Source organism: Momordica charantia (genome assembly GCF_013281855.1).
Source record: "Momordica charantia cultivar OHB3-1 chromosome 8 unlocalized genomic scaffold, Mcharantia_2.0 BLBB01000008.1, whole genome shotgun sequence".
In the NCBI taxonomy this organism is placed as follows: domain Eukaryota; kingdom Viridiplantae; phylum Streptophyta; class Magnoliopsida; order Cucurbitales; family Cucurbitaceae; genus Momordica; species Momordica charantia.
This window is the reverse complement of record NW_028275166.1, coordinates 31,217,859-31,242,962: the sequence shown is the minus strand read 5'-3', so window position 1 is coordinate 31,242,962 and position 25,104 is coordinate 31,217,859. Positions and strand designations below refer to the sequence as shown.

General features: G+C 35.5%; 3 protein-coding genes across 6 annotated transcripts; 2 read left to right on the top strand and 1 right to left on the bottom strand.

Annotated features, from left to right (window-relative positions):
- The first annotated feature begins 2,381 nt into the window (after window positions 1-2,381).
- Window positions 2,382-12,681, top strand: LOC111024706 (Target of Myb protein 1). 4 transcript variants are annotated; one of them, XM_022302464.2, is made up of 4 exons: window positions 2,382-2,528; window positions 3,453-4,014; window positions 10,858-11,109; window positions 12,000-12,681. In XM_022302464.2, the coding sequence occupies exons 2-4, from the start codon at window positions 3,496-3,498 to the stop codon at window positions 12,426-12,428; spliced, it is 1,200 nt and encodes a 399-aa protein (XP_022158156.1). In that variant the 5' UTR covers window positions 2,382-2,528; window positions 3,453-3,495; the 3' UTR covers window positions 12,429-12,681. The 4 variants fall into 4 exon arrangements, with proteins under 4 accessions (XP_022158156.1, XP_022158153.1, XP_022158155.1 ...); XM_022302461.2 differs by having other exon boundaries at window positions 3,435-4,014; XM_022302463.2 differs by lacking the exon at window positions 2,382-2,528 and adding an exon at window positions 2,539-2,688 and having other exon boundaries at window positions 3,435-4,014.
- Window positions 12,682-13,680: 999 nt separating this feature from the next.
- Window positions 13,681-18,692, top strand: LOC111024720 (Exostosin family protein). The gene is made up of 9 exons (XM_022302494.2): window positions 13,681-14,295; window positions 14,921-15,094; window positions 15,316-15,473; window positions 15,551-15,698; window positions 16,038-16,153; window positions 16,235-16,373; window positions 17,067-17,177; window positions 17,788-17,856; window positions 18,334-18,692. The coding sequence occupies exons 1-9, from the start codon at window positions 13,777-13,779 to the stop codon at window positions 18,463-18,465; spliced, it is 1,566 nt and encodes a 521-aa protein (XP_022158186.1). The 5' UTR covers window positions 13,681-13,776; the 3' UTR covers window positions 18,466-18,692.
- Window positions 18,693-19,336: 644 nt separating this feature from the next.
- Window positions 19,337-24,358, bottom strand: LOC111024702 (signal recognition particle receptor alpha subunit family protein). Its single transcript, XM_022302457.2, has 10 exons — window positions 24,201-24,358; window positions 21,858-22,833; window positions 21,117-21,201; window positions 20,933-21,028; window positions 20,678-20,830; window positions 20,474-20,581; window positions 20,261-20,380; window positions 19,950-20,075; window positions 19,761-19,844; window positions 19,337-19,668 (listed from the first exon to the last, which is right to left on the bottom strand). The coding sequence occupies exons 2-10, from the start codon at window positions 22,811-22,813 to the stop codon at window positions 19,543-19,545; spliced, it is 1,854 nt and encodes a 617-aa protein (XP_022158149.1). The 5' UTR covers window positions 22,814-22,833; window positions 24,201-24,358; the 3' UTR covers window positions 19,337-19,542.
- Window positions 24,359-25,104: the final 746 nt, after the last annotated feature.

Genomic DNA, 25,104 nt, shown 5'->3' with positions numbered 1-25,104 from the left:
TAATTAAATAGTAGGGATTTTAAGGGAAGGAAATAAATTAATTTTCTTCCACGGCTATAGCATATAACCTTTGTAGCGAAATTAAGGGGATGGGAGGATGGTGTGAAGAATATTATTCTTTTAATTGGTGGAGAATATTCTAATAACTTTGTTATATAAATAAATAAAAGAGAGAGAGAACTTTATTCAAATAACCAAATAAAATCTTAATATGTTTTGAGATCGAAGTAAAGATAATAAAAGAAAAGACTATGACTATTATGTCTTAATTGTTTGACAAATAAATGACATGGACTCGGGTGACTCGAGTACGTGTATTACCACTAATTTTCCGATGTTGGCACATATTGAGATATATTCTCCGTCCAAGAAATTTTGTTTTTCTAAAATACAGGGAATAGGGGATCGAGCTCATGACCCATTGGTTTAAGATATATACCAATTATTGTTCATCTATGTTCGTTCTGACCTTCCCACTCAAACGATGTCACTTACATAACTACATGTTTACATTACATCAACTTACGGATCTAAGTTTTTTTTCCCTTAATACAAACATAAAATATTGAAAGAAATAAAAGCATATTAATAAAATTCCTCTTTATTGGGAGAAATATCTTTCTCTAAAGTCTAAAGAGTCCAAAGGAGGGATGTCCTTTTATTTTTTAGAAGTGATTTCTCTTTGCATCTACTACTGAAACGTTCTTGACTTCATCACAGCTTCACAAGGTGAATGTGAATCATTCGATTGTTTCCTACTTTAACTTTTCATTTATTTTATCGATTATCAGTTGTGTTTCACATTTGTAAAATCCTCTCTCTGTAAATCAGTTTCCAAATCACTTTAGAGTCGATTTCTACATATAAGGGTCGAAGACACTCTTCTAATGTGATGATGATGCTCTCGATCATAGTAGTGGCATATACTGGCTCTACTGGTCCTATTAACTGCATTAACTTTTTAACGTACATCAGTACTGAAGCAAGAGCGAATCAACACTACACCACATTTACATTAATGTCTCCCCAATTTCGAGTCTCGGTCCACCTATTCATTCCGTCAAACAATAGAGAGCATATAGTTTTTTGTTAATCATGGTTTAGGGATGAATTAAAGCTCATGCTATAAAATTGCTCACTTCATGCATGTTCTAGATTGTGGCTATGACTTTCTCTCATAGTACTTCAACCACTAATGCGAACATCCATCTAGTTCACTTCCATAAAAAACTAATGTTCATCTAGTATGCAAGTGCCTTTTGATGGTTTCCATTTCTCTCTATTTTGTGTTAAAATGAGTTTTAAAATATTTAATGACAGAATCGCTACTTATATCGTCCATTTTTATAAACAGTGTGTTTTTAATTTTTGAAATTAATTATTCTACTTTAACAATGAGTTACACAACTTCCAATTCGTATACTAAATGTAAGCATATGTTGGAGTTACATCTAGTTGATATGATGTATTAAAGTGAGTGAACTTTATGAGGTTGACAAAAATTCTCATATTCCCCACCTAAGTTGCTGATGGAAAATATTCATAGAAATACTACATTTATCAATGTATTTATTTATTTATTATCTACTTTTTAAAATCAAAATAACTTTTGAAAAAAAAAAATACAAAAGCTAGTTTTTGTTTATGAAATTTAGCTATCAATTCAAATCCATTCTTAAAAAAAAAAATTTAAATACATACTAAATAAATTATGAAAAAGCTAACATAATTTTAACACGAAAGATTAATTTTAATCCCAAATCTAACTAGATAATCAATTTCAACCATAAATTTTTTATTTTAATAAATTGTACCTTAAACTTTATAAATGTTACAATATTTCTTCTAAACCTTATAAAGTAGTGTAATTTACACAATATGATAGGTTTTAATTTGAGAATTTGTTGAAAAAAGTAATCTAAAACGTGTCAAATGAATTATAAAACACATTTTTTACATGAAAAACGATAGAATTGATACAAAAACGGCATTATAATGATTTTGTTCGGTTGAAATTTGTAAGCTCGAAAAGAGTTATTTATTTGTCAATTTTATCCAAAACATGATTTTTATGAAATTAGTAAATCTTGGGATAGTCTATGTTTTTTGTTGTTAAAATTAGTGAGTAAATTAATAAAAATTGAATAGACGGTAGAAATGGCAACATTCATCTAAATTTAAAGTTTACAGCTAAACTGAAAATTTAGAGTTAACTAATTAAGCTTAATTTAGATGGTCGGTTATCCAACCAACAAAAAACAAAAAGGAAAAAATACGTTCAAATAATCCGACCGACCGGCCAATCATAAGAAATGTACCATACTTTGATTTTTCACGCAATTAATATAAAGTATAAATTGAAATTATCGTGAAAAATTAAAATAAAATAAAATATTTATTTTTCCAAAAAAAACAGAGAGAAAAAAGGAAATTTTTATGAACCGTTGACGACGCAAGCGAGAGAGACTGAAAAAGAAAGCTTCACTCCGGAGTCGTTGCACCGTCGTCTCAACAACCAAACTTCAGAGGTACTTTTTCTCCTTCTCTCCGCAATTCCTTTTTCCAATTGTTTCTTCTGATTTGCCCTAGAATTTGGTCAATTCAAGAAATCGTATGTGTTTTTGGGGGATTGTTGATCTGATCGCTTGTTTGACTCCGCTCGATTGCGGGTAAAGTTACGGGGGAAGGGTAGGTGAGGCATACGTTGAATTGAATTGAATTGAATTGAATTTTAGTGTTTATTCCATCGGGGTTTTCTGCTTCCGTGATAATATGTGAGAATTTGGCAGTCGGAGTTGGGTGTTGGATTGCCGTATGAGAAAAAGGGCCGTTATGATTTTCTTTCCTCATCTAATGGGAGATTCTTATATGTATATTTGTTGGATGATTATGATTGGACAAGAGCCGTTGAAAATCTGTTTGGATTTTGGGGATTGAAATGGGTTTTTGATGACTTCTTGTGCATACCTTGTTTCCTACCTTTTTGACTTCTTTAGTTTCTATGAGGTGAGGGGAGTTTTATCGTATTTGGGTTTTGAGGCACTCTGCATAGAAACATGCAAATGTGGCTCTTCTGCATAAAATTTTTGGTTTCTTAGAAGTAAGATCAGAAACGTTTGATTTTCAATTTTGGATGGTTGGTTTAGAGATTTTTAATGGTTTTGTAACAATAATTTGAGCTACTTCAATGATCAAAACAGGATGATGTGCTCTCAACTGCTTGATTCTAGGTTTTCTAGATCTGGGTCTCTGAAGTTTTGAGATTACACCTGTATACTTAATTCGGTTTGCCAATAAAATGACTATCATTTGATATTTGTTCCTTGTTGTATGTTCTGATCACCACAATTTCCCTCTGGTTTAAAATGCTGCATTTGTTATTTTGACATTTTTCTTAACAGAACTTTGAAACATCACTTCTTCTGACTTTTCAGGAGTTCGTGTGTTTACAGGGATTCTCTTTAGGATTTGTCTTGATTTTGTTCAGTAGCAAAGATGAGTGACAATTTGATGGATAAAGTAAATGCCTTGGGTGAACGCCTAAAGATTAGTGGGACGGAGATGAGCCGAAAGATGAGTGCCGGTGTCAGCTCTATGAGTTTCAAAATGAAGGAACTCTTTCAAGGTCCGAACCAGGGTGATAAGCTTGCTGAGGATGCCACATCAGAAAACCTGGAAGAGCCGGATTGGGCCCTGAATCTTGAAATCTGTGACATGATTAATTCTGAAAAAATCAACAGCATAGAGTTGATTCGGGGGATTAAAAAACGAATAATGATAAAAAACCCCAGGATTCAGTATTTGGCACTGGTGCTGCTGGAGACGTGTGTTAAAAATTGTGAGAAGTCTTTCTCCGAGGTGGCAGCTGAGAGAGTTCTCGATGAGATGGTGAAGTTAATTGAGGATCCACAAACTGTTGTTAATAATCGGAACAAGGCATTAATTTTAATTGAAGCCTGGGGAGAGTCAACTAGTGAGCTTCGCTATTTGCCTGTTTATGAAGAAACGTACAAGGTATCCATATATTTTAGTACCCTCCTTCTTTGCCAAATATCTGGAATTGCTTATAAAAATATTTAAGAGTTTTAACATAATCTCAGTGGATTTATTAGTTCAGAGAGATTTTTTTTTTCTCCCCCTTTTTTTCTTACAAGGAATCTTTCATCCGCTGGCATCACCATTTTCTAAGTTTACACATAGAATGATGGATACTATGCATATATTACGGATATGATTTAAGAAATTTGTGTCAAATTATAGTAATTTAGCAACAAGCTGTGTTTAACGCTTGGACATATGAAGTATGTGGGACAATAAAAAAAATTGCTTTTTGTTATTATATAGAAAAGCTTGCAGGCTGTTTGCAACGCAACCAAAATTGAACAAATTGGAACGAGAAACTGAGAATTTTATGGAGATAGAAAGAACATCTAAAAAAAAATGAAAAACCAAACTTTGATTAAGAAACATGAAATAACAATATGGGCTTACAAAAAACTAGTCTCACAAAAGGAGTCCTTAAAACTAACTAAGGAAATGACTCTATTCCAAAAAAATAAGGCCTAACTAATAATTACAAAATGACTTAGAGATAGTTGCTCAAAGGGAAGAATGGAACCCAACCACATCCCAAATCTCTTCCCAGGATCTCTCCACCCCTCTAAAGATTCTACCATTCCTCCCAAGCAAAATACCCATACAATAGCAAACAAACACGCATGCCACAGAATAAGCCCCTTATCTCGAAAGGGAGGATTCAAAAGAATCTCTTCCATCATGGCACAATAGTCTCTATTTCACATCCCAGAAACCCCAAAGGTCTCCACAAATCGAATCTATAAAGCCTGAATAAGGACAACTTCTCAAGATATGGTCAAAGCCCTCTAATGCATGCTTGCACAGACACCACCACTGCAGGCCCAGGACAAAAGAGGACTGTCTTCTGAACACCATCTAAGGTGTTAACTCTCCCGAGCAAGACTTGTCATGCAAAGAATTTAACTGCCTTGGGTCTTAGCCTTCCATAAGTGGGAGAAAGAAGGAGCATCAGGAGGGGACGAAGGGACACATAAAATTTGGAATAAAGAGATACACGAGAAACCCCTTTAAGGATTGGGGGTCCATAAACGGATGGCCCTCCTCCTCGAACACAACTGATAGTTACACAAGAGGGTAAGAAAGGCTATCACTTCCGCCTTCTCCTTATCCAACAAAGGACGACGAAAACCGAGAGAAATGGAAGGAGAAGAACCCGAGGAAGGTATGACAAAGGCCACCAAATGCAACCTCTTATCAGACAAAACAAAATTTTCGTAACGATTCTAAATTGCATCTCTAACCTCATGCTCCAATTTATAAATGTGGAGTCCCCAAAACAACATTATCTAAAGAGTGGAGCTCCCAAGACAACATTATTCCGAAGACTGGACTTTTGTTCCAAAAGGAGATTTTGAAATTCTCAGTATATGATGTTATTTTATTTTTTAATCTAGTCATCCCCTCAGAATGTATAGATATGGCAATCACTTATATGACGTGAGAGTAGAGGGTATTTGTGGTATATGTCATATGAATTGACTTTGAGTGGTTTGGCTGACTGCACAAATCAGAAGCTAGTACTTCATACTTAAAGTTGTACATGTGAAGTGATTTGGCTACAAATAGGAAATTGTACATGTGGAGTGGTTTGGTTGAGTGCACAAATAAGAAGTTCAGTCTTCGCACTTAAAGTTGTTCATGTGGAAGGGTGCTGTTATTTACTTCAATAATAAAAAATCTGAAATAATCTGGGAAGGAAATTTTTATCTCAACTGGGGTTTTCAGAGAAACTTCTTTTGGATTGGAAAGTAATAGTTTGCAGGCAGAGGAACCTTATGTTGGGTTGCAACATGAATTCCATTAGTGGTGAGAATTTAGAATTTTATACTTGGAAGACAAATATTCAGTTGGAAGAGTAGTGTTTGATGATGCATTTATTTATGGCCGTAATTCAACAGTTAGCCAACACTGTTCAAAGATCATTACAACTTATGATCCCATCGAGTGAATGGGCCGACTCTAAGAGAAGTACCATATAAATTTTGAGTTAGGCATGTATAATTAAATTAAAGTTTTGAATCTTGATAAACAACCGTAAATGAATTTATATGGAAGTGAATCGAGGTAAATGTTTCTAAGACATGTGGAGTAAAATTTAAAAGTTAACCCAAGTTGTTATTGGTAAACGCTTTTAAAGCAATCATTTGGAATTTATTTTGAAATAAACCAAGGAATTCTTGAAGTAAATTCCATTAAGTAGTGGAATGAGAGGTGTATCTTGCAAAATATATAAAGCTTCTAGAACTTTCTGTAATTATTCTCCAAATGTCACTTTTCTTAGTTGGGAGGCTTTCTTTTAATTCCTCCACTAGGTTTTGAGTTGTTTAATTGGGGCTTATGAGCTTTATCCCTAAAGGGAGTTTTTTGTTATTATCTTTGTAACTTCTCAATTATCAATTGAAAAACTTTGCAACATTTGAAATAAATAGACCACCTCCTTTGAACCAGAAGATAATTGAGTGAAGATGGTTTCTGTTTTGGTCTTGGCTCCTCTGGGTTTGGGCACCTTATTTGTATTTTTCTAAATTGCCCGGTTGTATATCTATTATCTTCATAAGGTTTGTCAAAAAGAGGAAAAAGAAAAAGAGTGAAGGTTGATTCCAATTTATTATTATTACTATTTTTTACAAAAACTTTTGCCTCAAACATTGACCACCTCCTTTGAACCCATTAGAGTATTGAGTAAGGTGGATTTCTCAACATATGACAATATTCAAACATAAAATTCATTTGTTTTGGAAGATCAAATGGTGAAACTAAGTGCCTCTTCTATGGATGATGTTAGAATATTATTTAGGACAACATGGGATCTATGGTCTTCTATAAGATCTTGAACTTGAACTCTAAACCATATTGTGAGTCCTCATTGAATTAGGATTGGGAAAGGGAACTGAAGCAATTGTTGCTAAAATCTTCACAGCACGTTTTCTTACCAACCTTTAGATTGGTCAATTATTTGTGATGTTTTTGATATGGATGTTTGTCTCATTTTGTGAGAAGCATAGAATAAAAGGATAGATGAACAGTTCTCCTAAAAGCCGTAATGGATAGAAAATTATAATCTATTCCCATAGGACTAAACTCTAGAGCGCACTGTCTAAACCTACTATTTTTGGATCAGTATCTTGGAGGAATTCCTTACAAATCCACAGGCTCATTTGCATGTTCAAATGGGGGCATCCACATTTTCGTCTGCTTTAGAAAAATTCCCTCCTGGGTTAAGCAAGGCGACTTGAACATGTTACCTTTAGCTCTGATACCAAATACCAGTTGAAGTGGGATGGATCAACATATAATCTCCCAAAGTCACAGTTGACAGGAGGAAGTCCTATCTATTCTTGTGCATCACCTAGGATAGGAGCACACTTTCCAAGCATACTCTCAATAAATCTTTCACGTTGGCATCAGAGCACCCTCGACAAAGGGCCTGATGGCAGGGAAAAAAATCTGCCCCCCACACCGGTCTTGATGCGGTTCATCCTGGTTTGGATTCCTCGTCCCAATCTGAAGTTCCTTCTCCAAAAACTTCCACTCAATCCTTGCTGTTGGTGGAGCATTCTATCGAAGGAATTCATGAAAATTAAAAACATTGGAGTATTCAGAAACTTCTAGACAACTAGAACAATTCACTCTCAACCAACAAAATCCAAACAATCACCAAGAACAAAGGGAAACTGAAGCGCAAAATAGAAATCTTGAAAAGTTTTTTTTTGTTAAAAAAACAAACAAAAAGAACAACCCATTCCTCAGGCAAGAAGACTGCAAGAACAAAGAAGACAGCAAATGGACATTTGCAGAAATGTTATTACTCCTTATGGACATCAAGAAACGCATTTTCTGAGGACAAATGATTCAAGACTCTGTTTGATGCAAATCAACAAAATAGGTGACATGGAGAACGTTATTACAATTAAGAAAACCAAGATACATGATGAAAATTGATCTACCAAGTTTTAATGGATGCTTGATGTTGAACATATTCTTGATTAGATCAAGAATATAGATAACTTCTTCGATCATATGAATACGCTTGAGGAGAGGAGAAGAAGGTAAAATTTGGTGCACTCGAATTAACTGTAGGAGCCTCGGCATGCTGCCCCCAGTTATAGGGGTGAAAGCTAAAAGGCTATTGATTTCGGGTCATAAAAAAACTGTAGTAGCCTCAGAATGGTGGGAAAAATTGTGAGGAAACCGAGGAACATATTGTAAAAGACCAATCCGAACATGGAATCAAATGTAGAAACTAATGAGGGAAAGGTTCCTACCTCTGGACTACGAACAAATGCTTTACTACCAATACTACCATCATTGTCAACCAGGCTCAAGATCTGTGGCAAATTACTCTGAAGAATTTCATCGCTTAAGTGCTAGAAACAGCCTGGCAGAGAGTGAAAACCATCAAATTGCAAGGTATGTGGTGGGCTTAAGACAAGATATTTTGTTCCAAAGTTGATCTTCAACCAATATTAAACCTTCGGGATGCAATTACTTGGGCAACCAAGATTGAGGGTCAGTGTGATCCACCTTTAAACAATTAACAAGGCGCAATAATTGGGATTCCTAGAATACAACATACAAAAATGCCCTCTTCAATCCTCCTAAGAACTTTCAGGTGGCAGTTCTTCCAAATTAAAACAAAAAGAAAACCAACCAATCTAAAACAATTTGGATCCAAAGACTACTGACATTGGAAATACGCCAATCCTTACAATGGACCAACATTTGGTAAGTGTTTTCAATGTGGTCTTTGGGCCTTTGGGGGTATCTCTCGAATGAATGCCCACAACGTCGAACTATGGCAATTTTGGATGATGAAAACAATGAAATTAAGAGGACAATGAAGATCCAGACGAAGATGTGGCTTATATTGAACCAGATGAAGGAGAGTAAGTTTCTTGCATTATTCAGAGTCCTATCCTCAATGCCACACAAGGTGTACTGTCAATGAAAAAGTATACAACGTTATCATTGACAGTGGCAACAATGAAAATATTGTTTTCAAGAAATTGGTGACAGCATTAAACCTCATAATCGATCCTCACCCAAGTCCTAACACTGTTATTTGGATTAAAAAGGGGATGAGGCACATCTCCTCGATTTGTACAGTTCATCTATCCATTGGCAATCCTTACAAGAATCAAATTGTTTGCGACGTCTTGGGTGTGGATGAATGTCACATCCTTCTTGGACGCCCTTGGCAATATCACCTTCAATATATTCATAGTGGTAGAGAGTACACTTATGAATTCTATTGGCTCGCCACAAAGATTGTTCTTCTTCCATAAATCATGGCCAAGGACACAAAAACAGAAAAGAGCTCCAAACATCGGAAAAACCACCCCTTCACAATCTTCAAGGCAAATCTTTTGTCGAGAAAGATGATGAATGCTTTGGGCTGTGATTATTAAAGGAGATATGGATCTTACACCTATAAAAGAACAAGACCCTGATATTTACGTACTCTTGAATGAATTCAAGGAGCTGATGATGACACCTAGCGATTCACCCCCATTGTGTTACATACAGCACCACATTGATTTGGTGCCAAGTTCTACTCTCCCCCATTACACATTGTCGTATTGGCCCCAAAGAATACCAATGATGAAGGCATAAATGATTTGTTTTCCTAGCTAAACTAGCCGTTGGCTTTAAATATGCTGTTAAGAAATAACAAACAACCAACTACTTATGGTAAATAGCCATTGGCTTTAATGGGTTGTTGGCAATTAACCGTGGGCTTTAGGAATTAGTTAAAGTATTGGTTAGATCTCCTCCCTAAAAATAACCCTGCAGTAAATAAACTACTGTTTATGCAGGACAGATTGAGCTTACAGGATTTTGCATGGGCAATCCTTAGTTCTGTATTAGGAAAATATCTGGTATGTTATCCCTTGGTTATGGCAGCATGCTGGACGCAGGAATATGGGTTCCCCATTTTGGCATGTTGTATTGTTACTATTATTTTTTGTTTTATCTTTCATAAACTTGTGTTCTTTTCATACAAAAACTGTGAAGCTGGTTCTTAGTGACCTGTTACTGATTAGTTTTATTTTGAGAGGAAGAAATGTAATTATTTAGTTTTTATTATTTTTGCTGAATTAAGATTGTTTCCACATGCTAAAATGCAGTTTTATTTACACAAGGAAATTTAAGTGAAAGTTTGAGTTTCTAGATATGTTAATTCTCAGTTCAAAGACTCAGATTAGTTGTTATCTCCTTCTCATCAACTCCCCATTCATGAATCCGATTCATCAGATGTATTCTTTAAAAATAAGAAGTCCTAAACATCCTTTTGTTAACTTTTTTTTTCCCTTTTTTTTTTTGGTACTGTCAGGTTGCGCACACCTTAACTAATCTCATGTGTTAACTGCCTATGCTACTACATTTGGTTGCCAATGGAACTCTTACACTATTAAATCTTAACGGTCTTTTTTCTCACCTCTTTGTTTCTTTCTTTTCTAAACACTTCGAACCACAAATATCCTTTTAAAGTTAATTTTCCAGGATCATTGATGTCCACTCATCAATTAACAATAACTTAGCACTAAAACCTGCCACCCTCGAATCTTTAATGCCCATTTTTAATAATATGGAAGCATGGAATTTTCAAATTTTGGACCTTTTCTGCCATGTAAGAAATCTTGGAGATTAGTAATTTGGGACTTTATTTTGGTAGTTTTCTTTTAGATGCTTGCCCTGTGGATTGAGGGGGCAGCAAATGTATTAAATATTATATTTTCTTTTGTTTGCATCTATCAGAGTTTAAAATCAAGAGGCATTCGGTTCCCTGGTCGGGACAATGAGAGTCTTGCACCCATTTTCACTCCTCCTCGCACAATTGCAGCCTCGGAGGCGGAGGCCAGTTACCCTTATCCCGAACAGATTCATCATGATATTCCTGTGCAAACCTTCACAGCTGAAGAAACAAAGGAGGCATTCGATGTTGCAAGGAACAGCATTGAGCTTCTTTCAACAGTTTTATCTTCATCACCCCCTCAGGATACTTCGGAGGTAATGCATCTCTTTAATAGCGTCCTGAGCATGCATGCTCTCTCTTTCTCTCTATATATATATACCTTGAACTTTTAAGCAATACGATACAAATAGATACTTGGAACTGGTCATGATCTGGCATTCATTTAAAATTAGGCGACTAATGCAAGCTGGTATGAAACATGAATTCTCTACATGGTCGAGTACCTAATGATTGGGACTCGTTAAAGATACATGTATGAAGTACAAACACCTCATCTATTTATTGTAATTGGTTGAAGCTTAAAAAATTATTAATTTGGAACTTGTAACTGCCTTTGATATAACCAATACTGCCAATTTGGTCCTAGTGGCTGTCTAAAACTTTTTTTTTTTTTACTTTTTTCTTTAAAATTTAAAATTTGAATTTTGCCACTCTTTAAATTTTAGGTTACAGGTGTTTGAAAATTGAGGTTGGTCAACTGAACTGAGGACTATAGGCAACTTCAAAATCCGAGTTTGAACTCGAGAATCTCTCATTGAGTATCATTATTGGAACAGGGTGTTAGAGAATATTTATTTTCTAGTTCGCTTTGGCTATTTATTAACGTGGGATTTAGGAAATGCTCTGCTTCTCATGATTATCACAATTGCTAGAAATGTTGTGAAATTGGACTTACGAGTAGAGATCAGATTATATGCTTTATTAGTTCATTAGGACTTGGGACTTCTAATTTTTGCATTGATGCTTCAATTTCCCATTAAAAGAGTACCTATGACCCGTGGGATTCTCCTCCTCGTTGTCGAGGTAAGTAATATTGAAATTCGTGATCTCGAGACATCATTAAACCTGGCAGATGTTGAAGCTGATTATTTTTCTATTTGATCGCGATTATAGAATAATCCTACATTGTTCTCTCCCTTTACAGGATGATTTGACCAGCACACTCTTACTACAATGTCGTCAGTCACAATCAACCATCCAAAGAATTATCGAGACGGTTGGGGACAATGAGGCCCTACTTTTTGAGGCATTGAATGTGAATGATGAGATTCAAAAAGTGCTTTCCAAGTATGAAGATCTGAAGAAGCCCTCAACTGTTCCACCTGAACCAGAACCTGCGATGATACCAGTCGCAGTGGAACCCGATGAATCTCCCTCCCATCATACCAAGGAAGACGCCCTGGTTAGAAAATCCACCACCTCTCGCGGTAGATCTCTCGGTGGAAGCAGCGACGACATGATGGATGATCTTGATGAGATGATATTTGGCAAGAAAGGTGGAAGTACATCTGATCGGGGACGCGAACCGAAGAAGAATGATTCATCAAAAGATAATGATCTCATTTCCTTTTGAGCTTGGTTTGAACAGATGATTGTCATCACAATATGTCAATTTAGAAAGATTTATTTGATGTTAAAAGATCTTTATGTAACAGTTCTCCATACACTACATGTTTAGATGTCTGTTGTAACTTCTACATTAACTTTCTGCACATTTCTAAGCTTTTGATGTTTGGATTTGGTAACATATGATGGTGTGTGGGTGTGTATATATACACATGATGAGATTTATCATTTATGAATAATACAAGTTTGTATTCACTTTAGGGTTCGTTTGGAAGTAGGTATTAATTGTTTGTAACTAAAATCTTCATTTGGTAGGATATTTAAGTCTGTTTTTGTGACAACGAGAAAAGACAGAAACTTAGAAAAGGGTAATAAAAGTGAGAAAAATTACTTTGAATTACTACTAATAATTGATTAGAATTAGCAAGTCCTCGTATAATTTGCATTTACATATATCTTCGATTAAAAGGTTGGATATTCAAATTTTTATCATGTATGTTAAACTCAAAAAATTGAAATAAAAATAATCGGTTATAAATTTGATAATTAATAAAACTTTAAAATTGCATCTATTTTACACAGGACAAGTTAATTTGGTAGGCTTCTAGCATTTAACAGTTTTTTTAAGGGTAAAAGAAAGATAATTGCACTATCAACATGCCAATTTTTAATTATATAGCAGAACCGGACAATTAAGGTTAAAATTAAATCATTGAGTAAAAATGAAACAAATCTACACTAATTCAACAATTTACGAGTATAGTGAAAACTAAATAGGTAATTTAACCCAAGAAAAAGAAAAAGAAAAATAGAAATTGAACAAATATTATCACACCCTACCTTAAAGCCTTCTCTCACATGGGCTCCATCTCCATTTTCTCTCTCCTCACTCTTTCAAATTTGTGGGTATAATTGTGCCAGTTTAGTTCAGGTGGTTTGCACCATTGGTAAGTCGAGCCTAATAGAGAAATTAGGTTAAACTAGTCTCAATTATATATAATTTCATTTATATTCTTTTTCTATTTTTAATAGCACAGAATCAATGTCGTGTGACTTTGTCAATTGGATCTCTATTTTTCAGAGGATGTCCACAACCACTCAACACTGTAACTAACATTGTGAGACTCATATTCGAATGAATAAGACGTTTGGTAAGGTTCAAATATATGACCAACCATTCATTTAAAAAATAATATATATATATATATAATTCCCAACAATTTTAACTTGAAAATAAGTGAAAAAAACTGACATTCATTGTTGAGCATTGGCCAATTGGGGATAAATGAATTGGAGCAATTTCACATCAGCGCTAAGCAAACAGAATTTTGGAAGTTGAAGGGCAGCGCCGCGCCATGCGAGGGAGGAACTTGGGATCTTCTTCATCAATGTCCATTTCCATGTCCGCCCACATCCAAAGATCCAACCGATCTCCACTTCTACTCTTCACTCTCTCTCTTCTCGCCATTTCCGTTCTCTTCATCCTCGTATCTCTCTCCCCTTCGAATCCCAATCCGCCCCCTTTCCGCGATCCAATTTCGTCTCACAAACCCCCCGAGACTTCGTTCGTCACCTCACTCGAAGATTTCCTTGCTTACAAGGCTCCAAAATCTCCTCCGCTTCGCGATGACACGGCTCCTGAGGACGGAGATGTTGAAGACGCGCCGAGGAGGCTCGATGAGGCAATTTCTGAGGCAGAAATGGGGCGGGCGGTTGGAGATCCTTATTATCCTTTGGGATCGCCTGTTCGAGTTTATGTTTATGATATGCCGTGGAAGTTTACATACGATTTGCTATGGTTGTTTAGGAATACCTACAGAGAGACCTCTAATCTCACCTCCAATGGCAGCCCCGTGCACCGCCTTATTGAACAGGTACTCGATTGTGTTAGTTTGTATTTTTTCCAATCACTTCACTTTTGGCTTCGAAAATTAACACTATACTGAGTGATTTTCAGTGTTAATTGAGAGAAAACGACGTTGCTGATTGATTGTCAATATTAATTGAGAGGAAATGACAGTGCAGATCTGAACTCACGATGCTCTAATATCAACTCAAAATTTTACTAACCATAGATTAGATTCAATCTTTTATATAGTATTCTTAGCAAGTGGAGTAGTTTGAATCGGATTTCTAACAAAGACTGAAAACGGCGTTTATATCATTTTTTTAGTTGATGTAAATTATGGACTTCCCATTGTTTTAAAAGTTGAATTATTAAAAAAATTTCCGGAAAACGTAAAACGGGTCATGCGTTCTTCTGTCTTAAAGTGGGGTATTATTTTTATGGCATTTTTCATATTTGAAATGCTAATCTTGTTGCTTGTTGATATTCTGAAGGAACGGGCAAAGTCATATAGAAGTAACCTGGTGGCTTATTTCTTGAGTGTGTATAGAAGTAGTTGGAATTTTTTATATACTTAAGTATTTCATTCTGAATTACATTACATGCTTTTATTTGTCGAAACTAAAATGCCGTAAAATGGGTCTGTTTTGTAGCATTCTATTGATTACTGGTTGTGGGCCGATTTAATTGCTCCAGAGTCAGAGAGGCTCTTAAAAGGTGTAGTGAGGGTTCATCGGCAGGAGGAAGCAGACCTCTTTTATATCCCCTTCTTCACAACTATCAGCTTCTTCTTGTTGGAGAAACAACAGTGTAAAGCACTTTACAGGGTGTGAGTGAGCTTCCACGGTTTTTTAGTTATACAGATATTGACAATTGGCATGATGAGGCTCAAAGCAAAGTTTTGAGGCTCAAAGCAAAGTTTTGAGGCTCAATTGTATCATTCTATTTTCCTAGAGCACAATCATTTCGGAATGTTATTTTTGTTCTTTAATACAGTGTTTTGTTTGTGCTCCATAAAGCATTGATATACTTTTACATGTGGATCCAGGAGGCTTTAAAGTGGGTGACAGATCAACCTGCATGGAAACGATCGGAAGGAAGGGATCATATACTTCCAGTCCATCATCCATGGTCTTTTAAGACAGTTAGAAAATCTATGAAGAACGCCATTTGGTTGCTACCAGATATGGACTCTACAGGAAACTGGTAGATATTATTTAACTTGATAGAATGTCTGCATGTTCTGGGAAGCTTGATTAAATGACACGTACTGAAATTTTTAGGTACAAGCCCGGGCAAGTCTATTTGGAAAAGGACCTTATCCTTCCCTATGTTCCAAATGTTGATTTGTGTGACAGCAAATGCTTATCAGATGCGCAATCGGAGAGAAGCAAACTGCTCTTTTTCCGTGGTCGGCTCAAAAGAAATGCTGTAAGTGTAGATATTAGTGGAAATGTTTACCCTTGTTACTACTTTATGCAATTGTTTAAACGTATGGTAAGACACTTCTACTTTTTTTTCTAATATTTCATGCAAAAATATCATATGATAAAACAAACTTTTTACGTGAAAATGTATAAAAATAATCCTATGTATTTTTAAGAAGTGATATTTTAATAAATGTGTCATTGCTGCGTATGTATCTCACTCTCTTTTCCCCCCAAAATTTGAAGTCACACGATATTCGTGTCATACATATCCATGCATCTTTGGTAATATACTAGTATCAAAATTCAAAACATATCAGTTGACACACTGTTCTACGTTTAGGGAGGAAAGATAAGGTCAAAACTTGTTGGAGAGTTAAGTGGTGCAGATGGTGTAGTAATAGAAGAGGGAACAGCTGGAGAAGGAGGGAAAGCAGCAGCTCAGGCTGGAATGCGCAAGTAATTTATACGTTTTATATTTTAATCTCTTCAGCATGTTCTTTTGGTGGTACTTCAATTTTAAGATTGTTCTATCTTCAGGTCTATCTTTTGCTTAAATCCTGCTGGCGACACTCCATCATCTGCTAGATTGTTTGATGCCATTGTCAGCGGTTGCATTCCTGTCATTGTTAGTGATGAATTGGAGCTTCCATTTGAAGGAATACTTGATTACAGAAAGGTATACTGATTTATGAGTGTTTTTATTTTTATTTCTATTTTTTTACCTTGAAGCCAAAAGAGTAACATATTTAATCTTCAATAACATAAATGAGTTTGAGACTATTCCATTACGTTAAGAATACTGTAATAGATATGATCTTTGGTTACAGAAATCAATTTGAACGTGGATTTCCTTGTGCAACCATATGAAAATAGAAAAAAAAAAGGGTTATTAAAAATTCTAAACTTCTCCAAATTATTTGCAAATTATTGTATGCTTTTAAATATAACATTAATAACATTTCTACTTGATACGATAAAATTAATAGAAAAATTTCCTGATCTTTCTATTTTTTAAATGCGTCAAGTTCAGATATTTGAAACCATCAAATGGTTAAAAATAAAGTTTACTGATATTTTGTGCTCTTAGTATGTATACACACGTACAATTTTAATCCAACAGAGTATGAAACAATGTGCATTGTAAGTGTAAAAAAGAAGAGGTTTTCTAGAAATGGATGGATGGGATGAACAGTTAGTTCTTTCCTTTCATCTACAGACTGTACTTGTGATGGACTGCATGATCAATAGCACTTCATCTCATGAACTTGAAGTTGTGAATTATTACCCTCGTAAAATAAAACCTGTACGATAACTTATAGAATCTGTGCCTATAATGCCCTAGAGCTCAAACGGCTTTTTCCTCTTGCAGATTGCGTTATTTGTTTCCTCTAGCGGTGCTCTAAAAGCAGGATGGCTTTTAACATATTTGAGGAGTGTTAGTGCTGCTGATATCAGAAGACTGCAACAAAATCTTGCCAAGGTGTGTAGCTCCAAAATTTAAGCGATTCTAGTAACACTATGCTTGCTTTGTCAAAATGTTTGGCATGAATTCATAAAATTTTATGCTGAGGAGCATGGATCCTTCTAGTTCTTAGTGTGACATCTAGAACCAACGAGACTGACCTAGTGGATAAATCAGGAATAAAGGAACAATAATAGCAATTTGACCCAAGAATACGATTGCATTGTAAGGTCGCAATTGTACATCTTGAATGCTTTGGGTTCCTCAACTGATATGTACTAGTCCTTTGATTGATGATTGATCTTTTTTCCTTAATATATGGTTCTTTCTTTTTGGGGGCCTTTGTGAACTACGAGACGATACACCAACATTGTTAAACTTGCTGAAACTAACACTGGGCTTTTGAATAGCACTGAAAATTTTTTGAATTATTTTCAGGATCATGTAATTTTTATAGCTCTCTCTTGGCATAAATTTTATGCTCCTTACTACTCTTTGCAATCTTTGTGCCAATTGGAATGATTTTCCGCAACATCCATAGCTGGGGGTTTGGCTCTCCCCCATTTAGTAATTTCATAGCTTTCCTCACAAAAACTAATTTCTTCTCTTCTCTCATGGTATTCATCAGTTGTCAAGACATTTCCTCTATTCCAGTCCAGCTCAACCCATGGGTCCAGAAGACTTGGCTTGGAAAATGGTTAGTTTCTCGAACTTCAGCTCTACTTTCATCTTCATCTTGTCATGTTATATCAATTTGTGTGCTGCCAATTATCCAGTCTTGGTCGAATTAAGTCGAATGGGTTTAACAAACCATTTTGACATGTTTCCAAAAACCAACCATTAGCACCTCTAAGCTATTGTATTGATTCATTAGCTCTCTAGCGTTCTAATTCTAAGCAGTGAAGTGTCTGGTTGCTGGTTTAGGAAAAATCCAAACCATTCCGTGAGAATCCACAACTTTCCAGCTGGTCATTGGTTTTGAAAAATTATTCAACGTAACTGTCCCTACATACATGGCTGCTCTTCAAACATAATTTTTAATGTCTCTCTTATATCATCCAATGGTATAAAACCTTTCGCCACGTTGTTTCTGTACCCTCAAATAAGTTTCTCCTAAAGTTTCGGTCTAGTAGATGAATGATGTTATGATTGAATTGGGTATGTCGCGTGACAGATAGCAGGTAAGTTGGTGAATATAAAGCTTCATACGAGGAGATCGCAGCGTGTAGTGAAAGAATCCAGAAGCATTTGTACTTGTGATTGCAGGCGTGCAAATTTTAGTACCTCCACTTCTCCTTCCTTGTGATTTCAACTGATCGCAGAGCCAGTGGTTCCGATTGGGACCAAAGATTACTCCAAAAACTCCAAGGTTTGAGCTTCATAGGGAAGAAAATTTTTATTTTCCTCTCTCTCTTATTTGTTTCGTCGTGGGAATTTGTAGTGAATGACTGATCATTTTTCAATATTTTTTTGCTTTAGAATATCATTTTTTAAAATATTTGCGGAATATTATAGTTTCAAGCTCGTGATCGATGACGGAGTGTATTAGTAATCTAATTATAGTATAACTAAAGAAGAATAGATTAATTTGGTGGTTAGAAAAATGGATTATCGTTATTTATTTATTTTTTATTTATGAGTCATGCTTGTTAATCAATGATTTCGTTGTCGATTTTAAAGCTCTAATCAATTTTTTTTTAAATAAAAAGTAAAAATAGTTTGGTGTATTCCAAAAATAATCTCTATAGCTTATTAAAAATTCAATAATGCAACTTTTTTTTCCTACTTGCATTAATACTTTTGCTATGACGTACCAATGGAAAAAATGATCCCTCATAGCAAATTCATTTTGTGATATTTTAATGTTCTTTTTCCTAAAAGATTTTGTCCACTCCAAGTTTAAGGGTAATTTTGGCATAAAAAAAATCACTTCTGCCAATTTTCAAAAAAAATCCCCCGTCAAAAATTACTATTTCAAAAAGAACTATAGAAGTAACTTTAAAAATGACAAATAAATTTAGTCACTTTCAAATATAGTAATTTTAGGAAGACCAAAATCTGGTCCTGAGACGTTGGCAAGTAGTAGATCAATTACACTTATTCCACCAAATATGTTATATTATATTCTAAAAATTTGCAGTGGACCTCAAATACAAAAGAGAGGGAAGAAAAATAAGTAGTCAACAGTCCAACAAACTAAAGTATAACATTACACTACTTTGTTCAGAGACTGATTAGGATATATAGTATCATATCATAATATGGGAATTGGTGGTCATAGGGGACAAACAAATACACACACAAATGGAAGCATTTCACGATTCATACAACAACTAAGGGACACCATGGCATTTTAAGGTTTGTACCCCGCATAGAGCTCCTCTCATTTAATAAGCGTTTTCACGATCGATTTGACATTGAGTTTCTTCAAGTCCGTATATGACTGTCCACAGCCAACGAACATCACAGGTGCACCAGATATGTAAACCATAGACAATGCAGCTCCAACCTGCAAGAGCGAACCCCATCGGGTTAAATCAACTGAAAAATGATCGATTAGGATTGCCTAATAAACTAGGAATGTGTCCTGAATTTATTTACCTTATCGTCGATGGTATCGAACTTTGTGAGCAAGATACCGTCAATCAATCTGGGATTGGGTGAAGTTGAGAGGTCAGCTAGTTTCTGCAGTAACAGAGAACCAGAGAAATTGAAGATAAGATCTCCTCAAAAATTAATACTGCGCAGATATGTAAGGTTATAACAAATCCAAGGATATAGAAACAAAACCTGATTGAACTTTGAAAGTTGATCAACGGCATCATTCCCGACTAGGGCTTCCCCAACGAACAAGACCAGATCCGGATTGTTAAGGTAGATAAGCTTTGAGAGAGCTCTCATCAGTGGTTCGTTATCCTGAAAGTTGCAACATATTTTGGTAAAAACTAGTAATGACAAGCGGAAATAACAATACTTGACACTCATAATTTTGCCTCCAATATTTAGGAAACTATCATCATAATAAAAATTAAAACTTCTACCGAAAACTGTGCAAGAACACAATCACACTTTAATTTTGGATAATAAGAAAAGTGACCAACCTGCATTCTCCCAGCTGTATCGACAAGAACCACATCTGATCCATTGCGGGATGCCTCCTGGATTGCTTCTTTAGCCACAATTGCAGGATCTTTCTCATAGCCCTTCTCAAATATAGGGATCTGAAAATGATTGTGCATAAATACAGGTGATGAGTTTACTCAAACAACTTCTCAATTAATGGAAAACTAGAAAAATAATGTTTGGTCATATACCTGTAGTCTACGAGCATGAGTTCTAAGCTGCTCAACGGCTCCAGATCTAAATGTATCACAAGCGGCCATCATGACACTAACTTTATGCTGGAGAAGCCAATAAGCCACCTGAATACAAAAGTTGAAGCATTTAATCCACTAATCAAAAGCCATGTCGAAACACGTGGTAAAAAGAAAACTTCTGCAGAAAGTAAATGGCCTGACCTTGGCAAGATTAGTAGATTTTCCAACTCCATTGACCCCAACAAAAACTACCACATAAGGCTTCTTTTGTTCTCTTGCAGCATGCACATCCCTCAGAATATCAATGGAGCGTCTTGGAGTCAATATACGGACAAGAGCTTCTTCCATTGCAGTCTACGACGTGAAATTAAAGCAAAGTTCTTAGACAAACAAAATTATGCTACCAATGAAGTAGGTGAGAGTAAACAATGGACAAGTGGATATTAAAAAATGTACCTGCACTGTTGAAGAAATCCTGGTGAAAGAAGCTAGCTTTTTTCCCTCGAGACTAGCAGCAACTGATTCACAAAGTTTCTCAGCTATCTCCTCAGCCTAAAATCCAGCAAGGAAATATCCTGTTAACTTGCGACCAAAAGTTAAGAACAAGAAATCATAAGATGAATATGGTGTGAAAACATACCACATTCTTTGTCATAAGCCTGTCCTTGAGAGCCTTCAGAGCTGGTTCCAGGTCTGACTTTTCCAAGCTTGCCTTACCTGAAATACTGGAAACAGGAAAACGCCCAAAAAATAAAAAGAGAATTAGATTAATAATCCCACATCAAAGTAATATGCCAAAGCAATCACAAAATAAGTCATGTCATAAACAGCCAGATGGTCTTCCCGGTTGTCAATTTATGCATACAGGTTTGGCACCTCAACATAAAAGCAAAAGGTCCTGCTTTATGGAAAACACAAACCAACAAGATACACTACCCAGACACCACTTTCATCTCCAGAAATCCACAAACACAAACACACTTAGCGCACTCAAAATGTAAGTCACAAGTTTTGAACTCAACTACAAAACCACAATCCAATGCATCCCCCCTCCAGCTAAAACATATAAGTGCCCAGATAACGTGTAATATAAATTTAATAAACCCACATGAAAGAAAAAAGGAGAGGAAATTAAAAACCATTTTAAACACATACCAACAATTAAGAAATATGAAATATGCAGGCGGGGGGATAAAGTGGAACAATAATGGTTAATGAAAAATGTCAGGTTGATGCATTAGAGCATTTGAAGGTCCATGACATAATTTGACCTACTACATAAACCCAAGTTCACCATAATTTTTTTTTTCCTTTTTTTGGTATTTTTAGTAAACTTGTAACAAAAGATGGGGTAATGACAGGTAACAAATAAAAAGTTTACCTCTGGAACATAGATGAAAACCATCCTTTCTTCTTTGCATCAGGCTTACTACCCGTGTTACCTTCCTCATCTTCTTCATCCTCACTGTCACTACTAAAGACCTCTTCTTTGTCCATCATACTTTGGCCTTGATCTGCTGCCAAAACCTCGATGTTGTTGTCCCCATTCTCACCGACAGGATCTGTGAAGTCCAATTTTGCCTCTGCAGGCTTGTCGTCCCAAACTCTATTCTTCTTTGTTAGCTTTTTCTTTGGCTCTTCCTTGGAGCCCTTGTTAACAACAGTATCAGTTTTCTTCCCACCTTTAGACCTAAGCTTCTGAAGTTTATTTACATCGAAAGCCCCAACATTGGAACTTGCATTTTCTTTTCCATTAACAACAGTGGTCAGTTTAGATTCTACAACATGATTCCCATTGGAGTAACCATTCTCCAACTTATGACCTTGAGTGTGCGCATCACCATCATCTGCCAAACCACTGTTGCTTTTTTTCTTGTTTTCTCCAAATCCAGATTTTTGATCCTGCCCTTGCTTCCTAACATTGTTCAATGGCTTCCCTACCTGCTTTGATTTTTTCAACTCATTTGCACGAGCCTCAGCCTCCATCCTTAGTTGCCGAAAGGCTTCATCAAAATCATCATAGACCATCCGCTTTGGATCATAAATCTCTGAAAATTGCTGCTTCACCATTGAAAGCAAATCATCCACGTACAATAAATGAAGGATCCGCTGATACACCGCAACAAATACAAGGCCAAGTTCATTGTGGAAGGTCCACTTGAGGGTGTAAGCAGCACCTGGAGCATCATAATTATATGATGCTGCACCAGAACGTTCCTCCAAAAGACAGGATCTAATTAGAGTGTCAATAGGCGATCCTCTAAGTGCATTTCCAAGCTCTTTACACGTCCATAGAATCAAACCTCCCCTGGTGAATATCAACAATTGCTCTAACATCTTGACCTATTTCAAATACCCTGCAAATAATTGTATCTATTTCAGTAATTCAATGAAACTCCCTTAGTCCTTTTAGTAGATATAACAAGATTCTATTGACAACCTGGAATAGAAATACAACGGATTCCAGAATAATTAATAATTACAGAGGTTAATTGTAGTCATAGTTCATCAAACAAATCACAATTTGCTTCAATCAATTCTCTAACTTGCAACAATAAAAGACACATGACGTACAACATTATCACCCAAAAAAAAAACTTCTATTTTATATGGAACAAGAAGCTTTCATTAAACAGCCCAACAAAACAACCTAAAGTCCAAAGGGACAAGAAATGTTTATAACCAGTCCAATCTTCTCGCTCGGGAATGATAATACTGGCGTTTCTCCTTGAGGGTAAAAGTTTGCAAGTTTTGCAAAACACATCTCTTGTTAGTGCCTTCACAATCCAAATGAAACCATTCCCGCACTGAGTTCATCTTAAAAACTTTTTATGTGAAGTATTTACATGGTCATCTAGTATAGTCTGCTAACCAAGAACAATCTTGGGTTATAAAAACTTAGTAAAAGGGAAAAAAAAATTATTTTCTGATAGAACAAATATTCCTTCCTTTTCCCCCTTTTTCAAAATAAAAAGAAAATAACTTTTCCTCGATGCTGAACATGCAAATTGTGCATGCTCATGGTAACTCCTTTCCAAGACTTTAAAACGCGATGAAGCATGGTGGATGCGGTGCACTGTTGACCGAGGAGTGGGTGCACAAACAAGAGAGAGAAGCGCACCAGTTATAAGGAGACAGGGGCTGAAGCAGGTAAAAGGGTACGAGGTCTGTTGTTACATTCAGAAGCGAACTCTGATGAGAGAAGAGCTATCGTGATTTTCTAAAATTTCGACCAAATCATCTCAGTAAAAAATTATATGGTTCCGAACTTCCGATCCCCAGAAATTCATCGCAAATTGCCTGACATCATAGAGATTTCTTTCTACACGCAAATACTAACGTAATCGAAGGATAAAACAGCTATAATCCAAAAAATATCTGAAAGAAAGAAAGGAATCTGGAACATAGCAACGAAATGGCCAGGGAAAAAAACTTGACAAAATCCCGACATTTCGAAAATTCTCACCAAATCATCACATCAACAAATACTTACCGTTCCCATTCCAACAATATTCCAGGCAACCAATTATACAATCAGAAATCACATAGATTCCACAAAACGTGCAAATAATTACCAAATCGAGGAAGAAATCAAATAATTCCACAATCTCTAGATACAGAGAGATAATTCCAATCTAGGGTACAGATCGTGACAATTCCAATCCAAAAGCGAAATACATGAAATAAATCGATCGGAAAAAACGAGGAGCGTGGAGAAACGAACCTGGAACACAGCCTTCCTCGGAAATCTAAATCAAAAACCAAACTAAAGAAGAAAAAAATTGGATCTAAAGGAAAGATTGAGAAAAAGGAGAGAAAATTTTCCTACAAAAAAGAAAAAAAAAAGTAAGAACAGAGGAATGGAAGTCCTATTTTGTCTCCGCCTTTTATATGAAGCCAGTATTTGCCTATACCGTGTTCGACAAAAATAAATAAATAAATATAAATATAAATAAAAAAGAGGCGCCCGCCAGCTCAGCCAGCCGAAGTTGATCGGCGCAAACAGTAACGGAAACTTAACGGACGGACATCTTATATATTTGGTTAAATATTCATTTTAGTGGTTCATTAGCCGAATGTTTAATATATTTTTAAACTTTAAAAAGTATATGATACAGTCTAATAAGTCTCTAATATATAAGATATTTTCTTTAAAAAAATTTAGAGTTTAGATCTATTAAGTTGTATTCTTGTTGCTTCTGAATGTGTTTAGTAACTCATTTGAAAATTGAATCTAAATTTTAAGAGTGGTTCAAGAATATGAATAATCCGTTTCCCCTTTTCCAATACTAATTGTAGTTTCCAAAATAATATTAAGTTACTAACTATTATACCATGTATTGCAAAAAAAAAAAAAAAACTATTATACTATATAAACTTCACCGGTAAGAGATTAAATTGAAACTTTTTAAACAATATGCCTTAAATTGAAAAAAAAACATACTATTAAATACCAACTATATATATATGCATTAAATTGAAAAAACATCATATCATTAAGGACCAAATATATATATATATATATATATATATATATATATATATTCTTTTTTTAGTACATCAAGTAGGGATAAGAATAAGAATTGGAACTCGTATTATGTTCAAGTTGGCCTCATAATAAGAATTGA

Excerpts from the sequence above, each read along its gene's own strand:
- LOC111024706 (XM_022302464.2), top strand. The coding sequence starts at position 3,496 with ATGAGTGACAATTTGATGGATAAAGTAAATGCCTTGGGTGAACGCCTA. Across the intron at positions 4,015-10,857 it reads TTTATGAAGAAACGTACAAG|AGTTTAAAATCAAGAGGCAT; the intron begins GTATCCATATAT and ends TGCATCTATCAG. Across the intron at positions 11,110-11,999 it reads CCCCTCAGGATACTTCGGAG|GATGATTTGACCAGCACACT; the intron begins GTAATGCATCTC and ends CTCCCTTTACAG.
- LOC111024720 (XM_022302494.2), top strand. The coding sequence starts at position 13,777 with ATGCGAGGGAGGAACTTGGGATCTTCTTCATCAATGTCCATTTCCATG. Across the intron at positions 16,374-17,066 it reads GAATACTTGATTACAGAAAG|ATTGCGTTATTTGTTTCCTC; the intron begins GTATACTGATTT and ends TTCCTCTTGCAG. Across the intron at positions 17,857-18,333 it reads AAGACTTGGCTTGGAAAATG|ATAGCAGGTAAGTTGGTGAA; the intron begins GTTAGTTTCTCG and ends GTCGCGTGACAG.
- LOC111024702 (XM_022302457.2), bottom strand. The coding sequence starts at position 22,813 with ATGTTAGAGCAATTGTTGATATTCACCAGGGGAGGTTTGATTCTATGG. Across the intron at positions 20,831-20,932 it reads GGATTTCTTCAACAGTGCAG|ACTGCAATGGAAGAAGCTCT; the intron begins GTACATTTTTTA and ends TTCACGTCGTAG. Across the intron at positions 19,845-19,949 it reads AACTTTCAAAGTTCAATCAG|AAACTAGCTGACCTCTCAAC; the intron begins GTTTTGTTTCTA and ends CTGTTACTGCAG.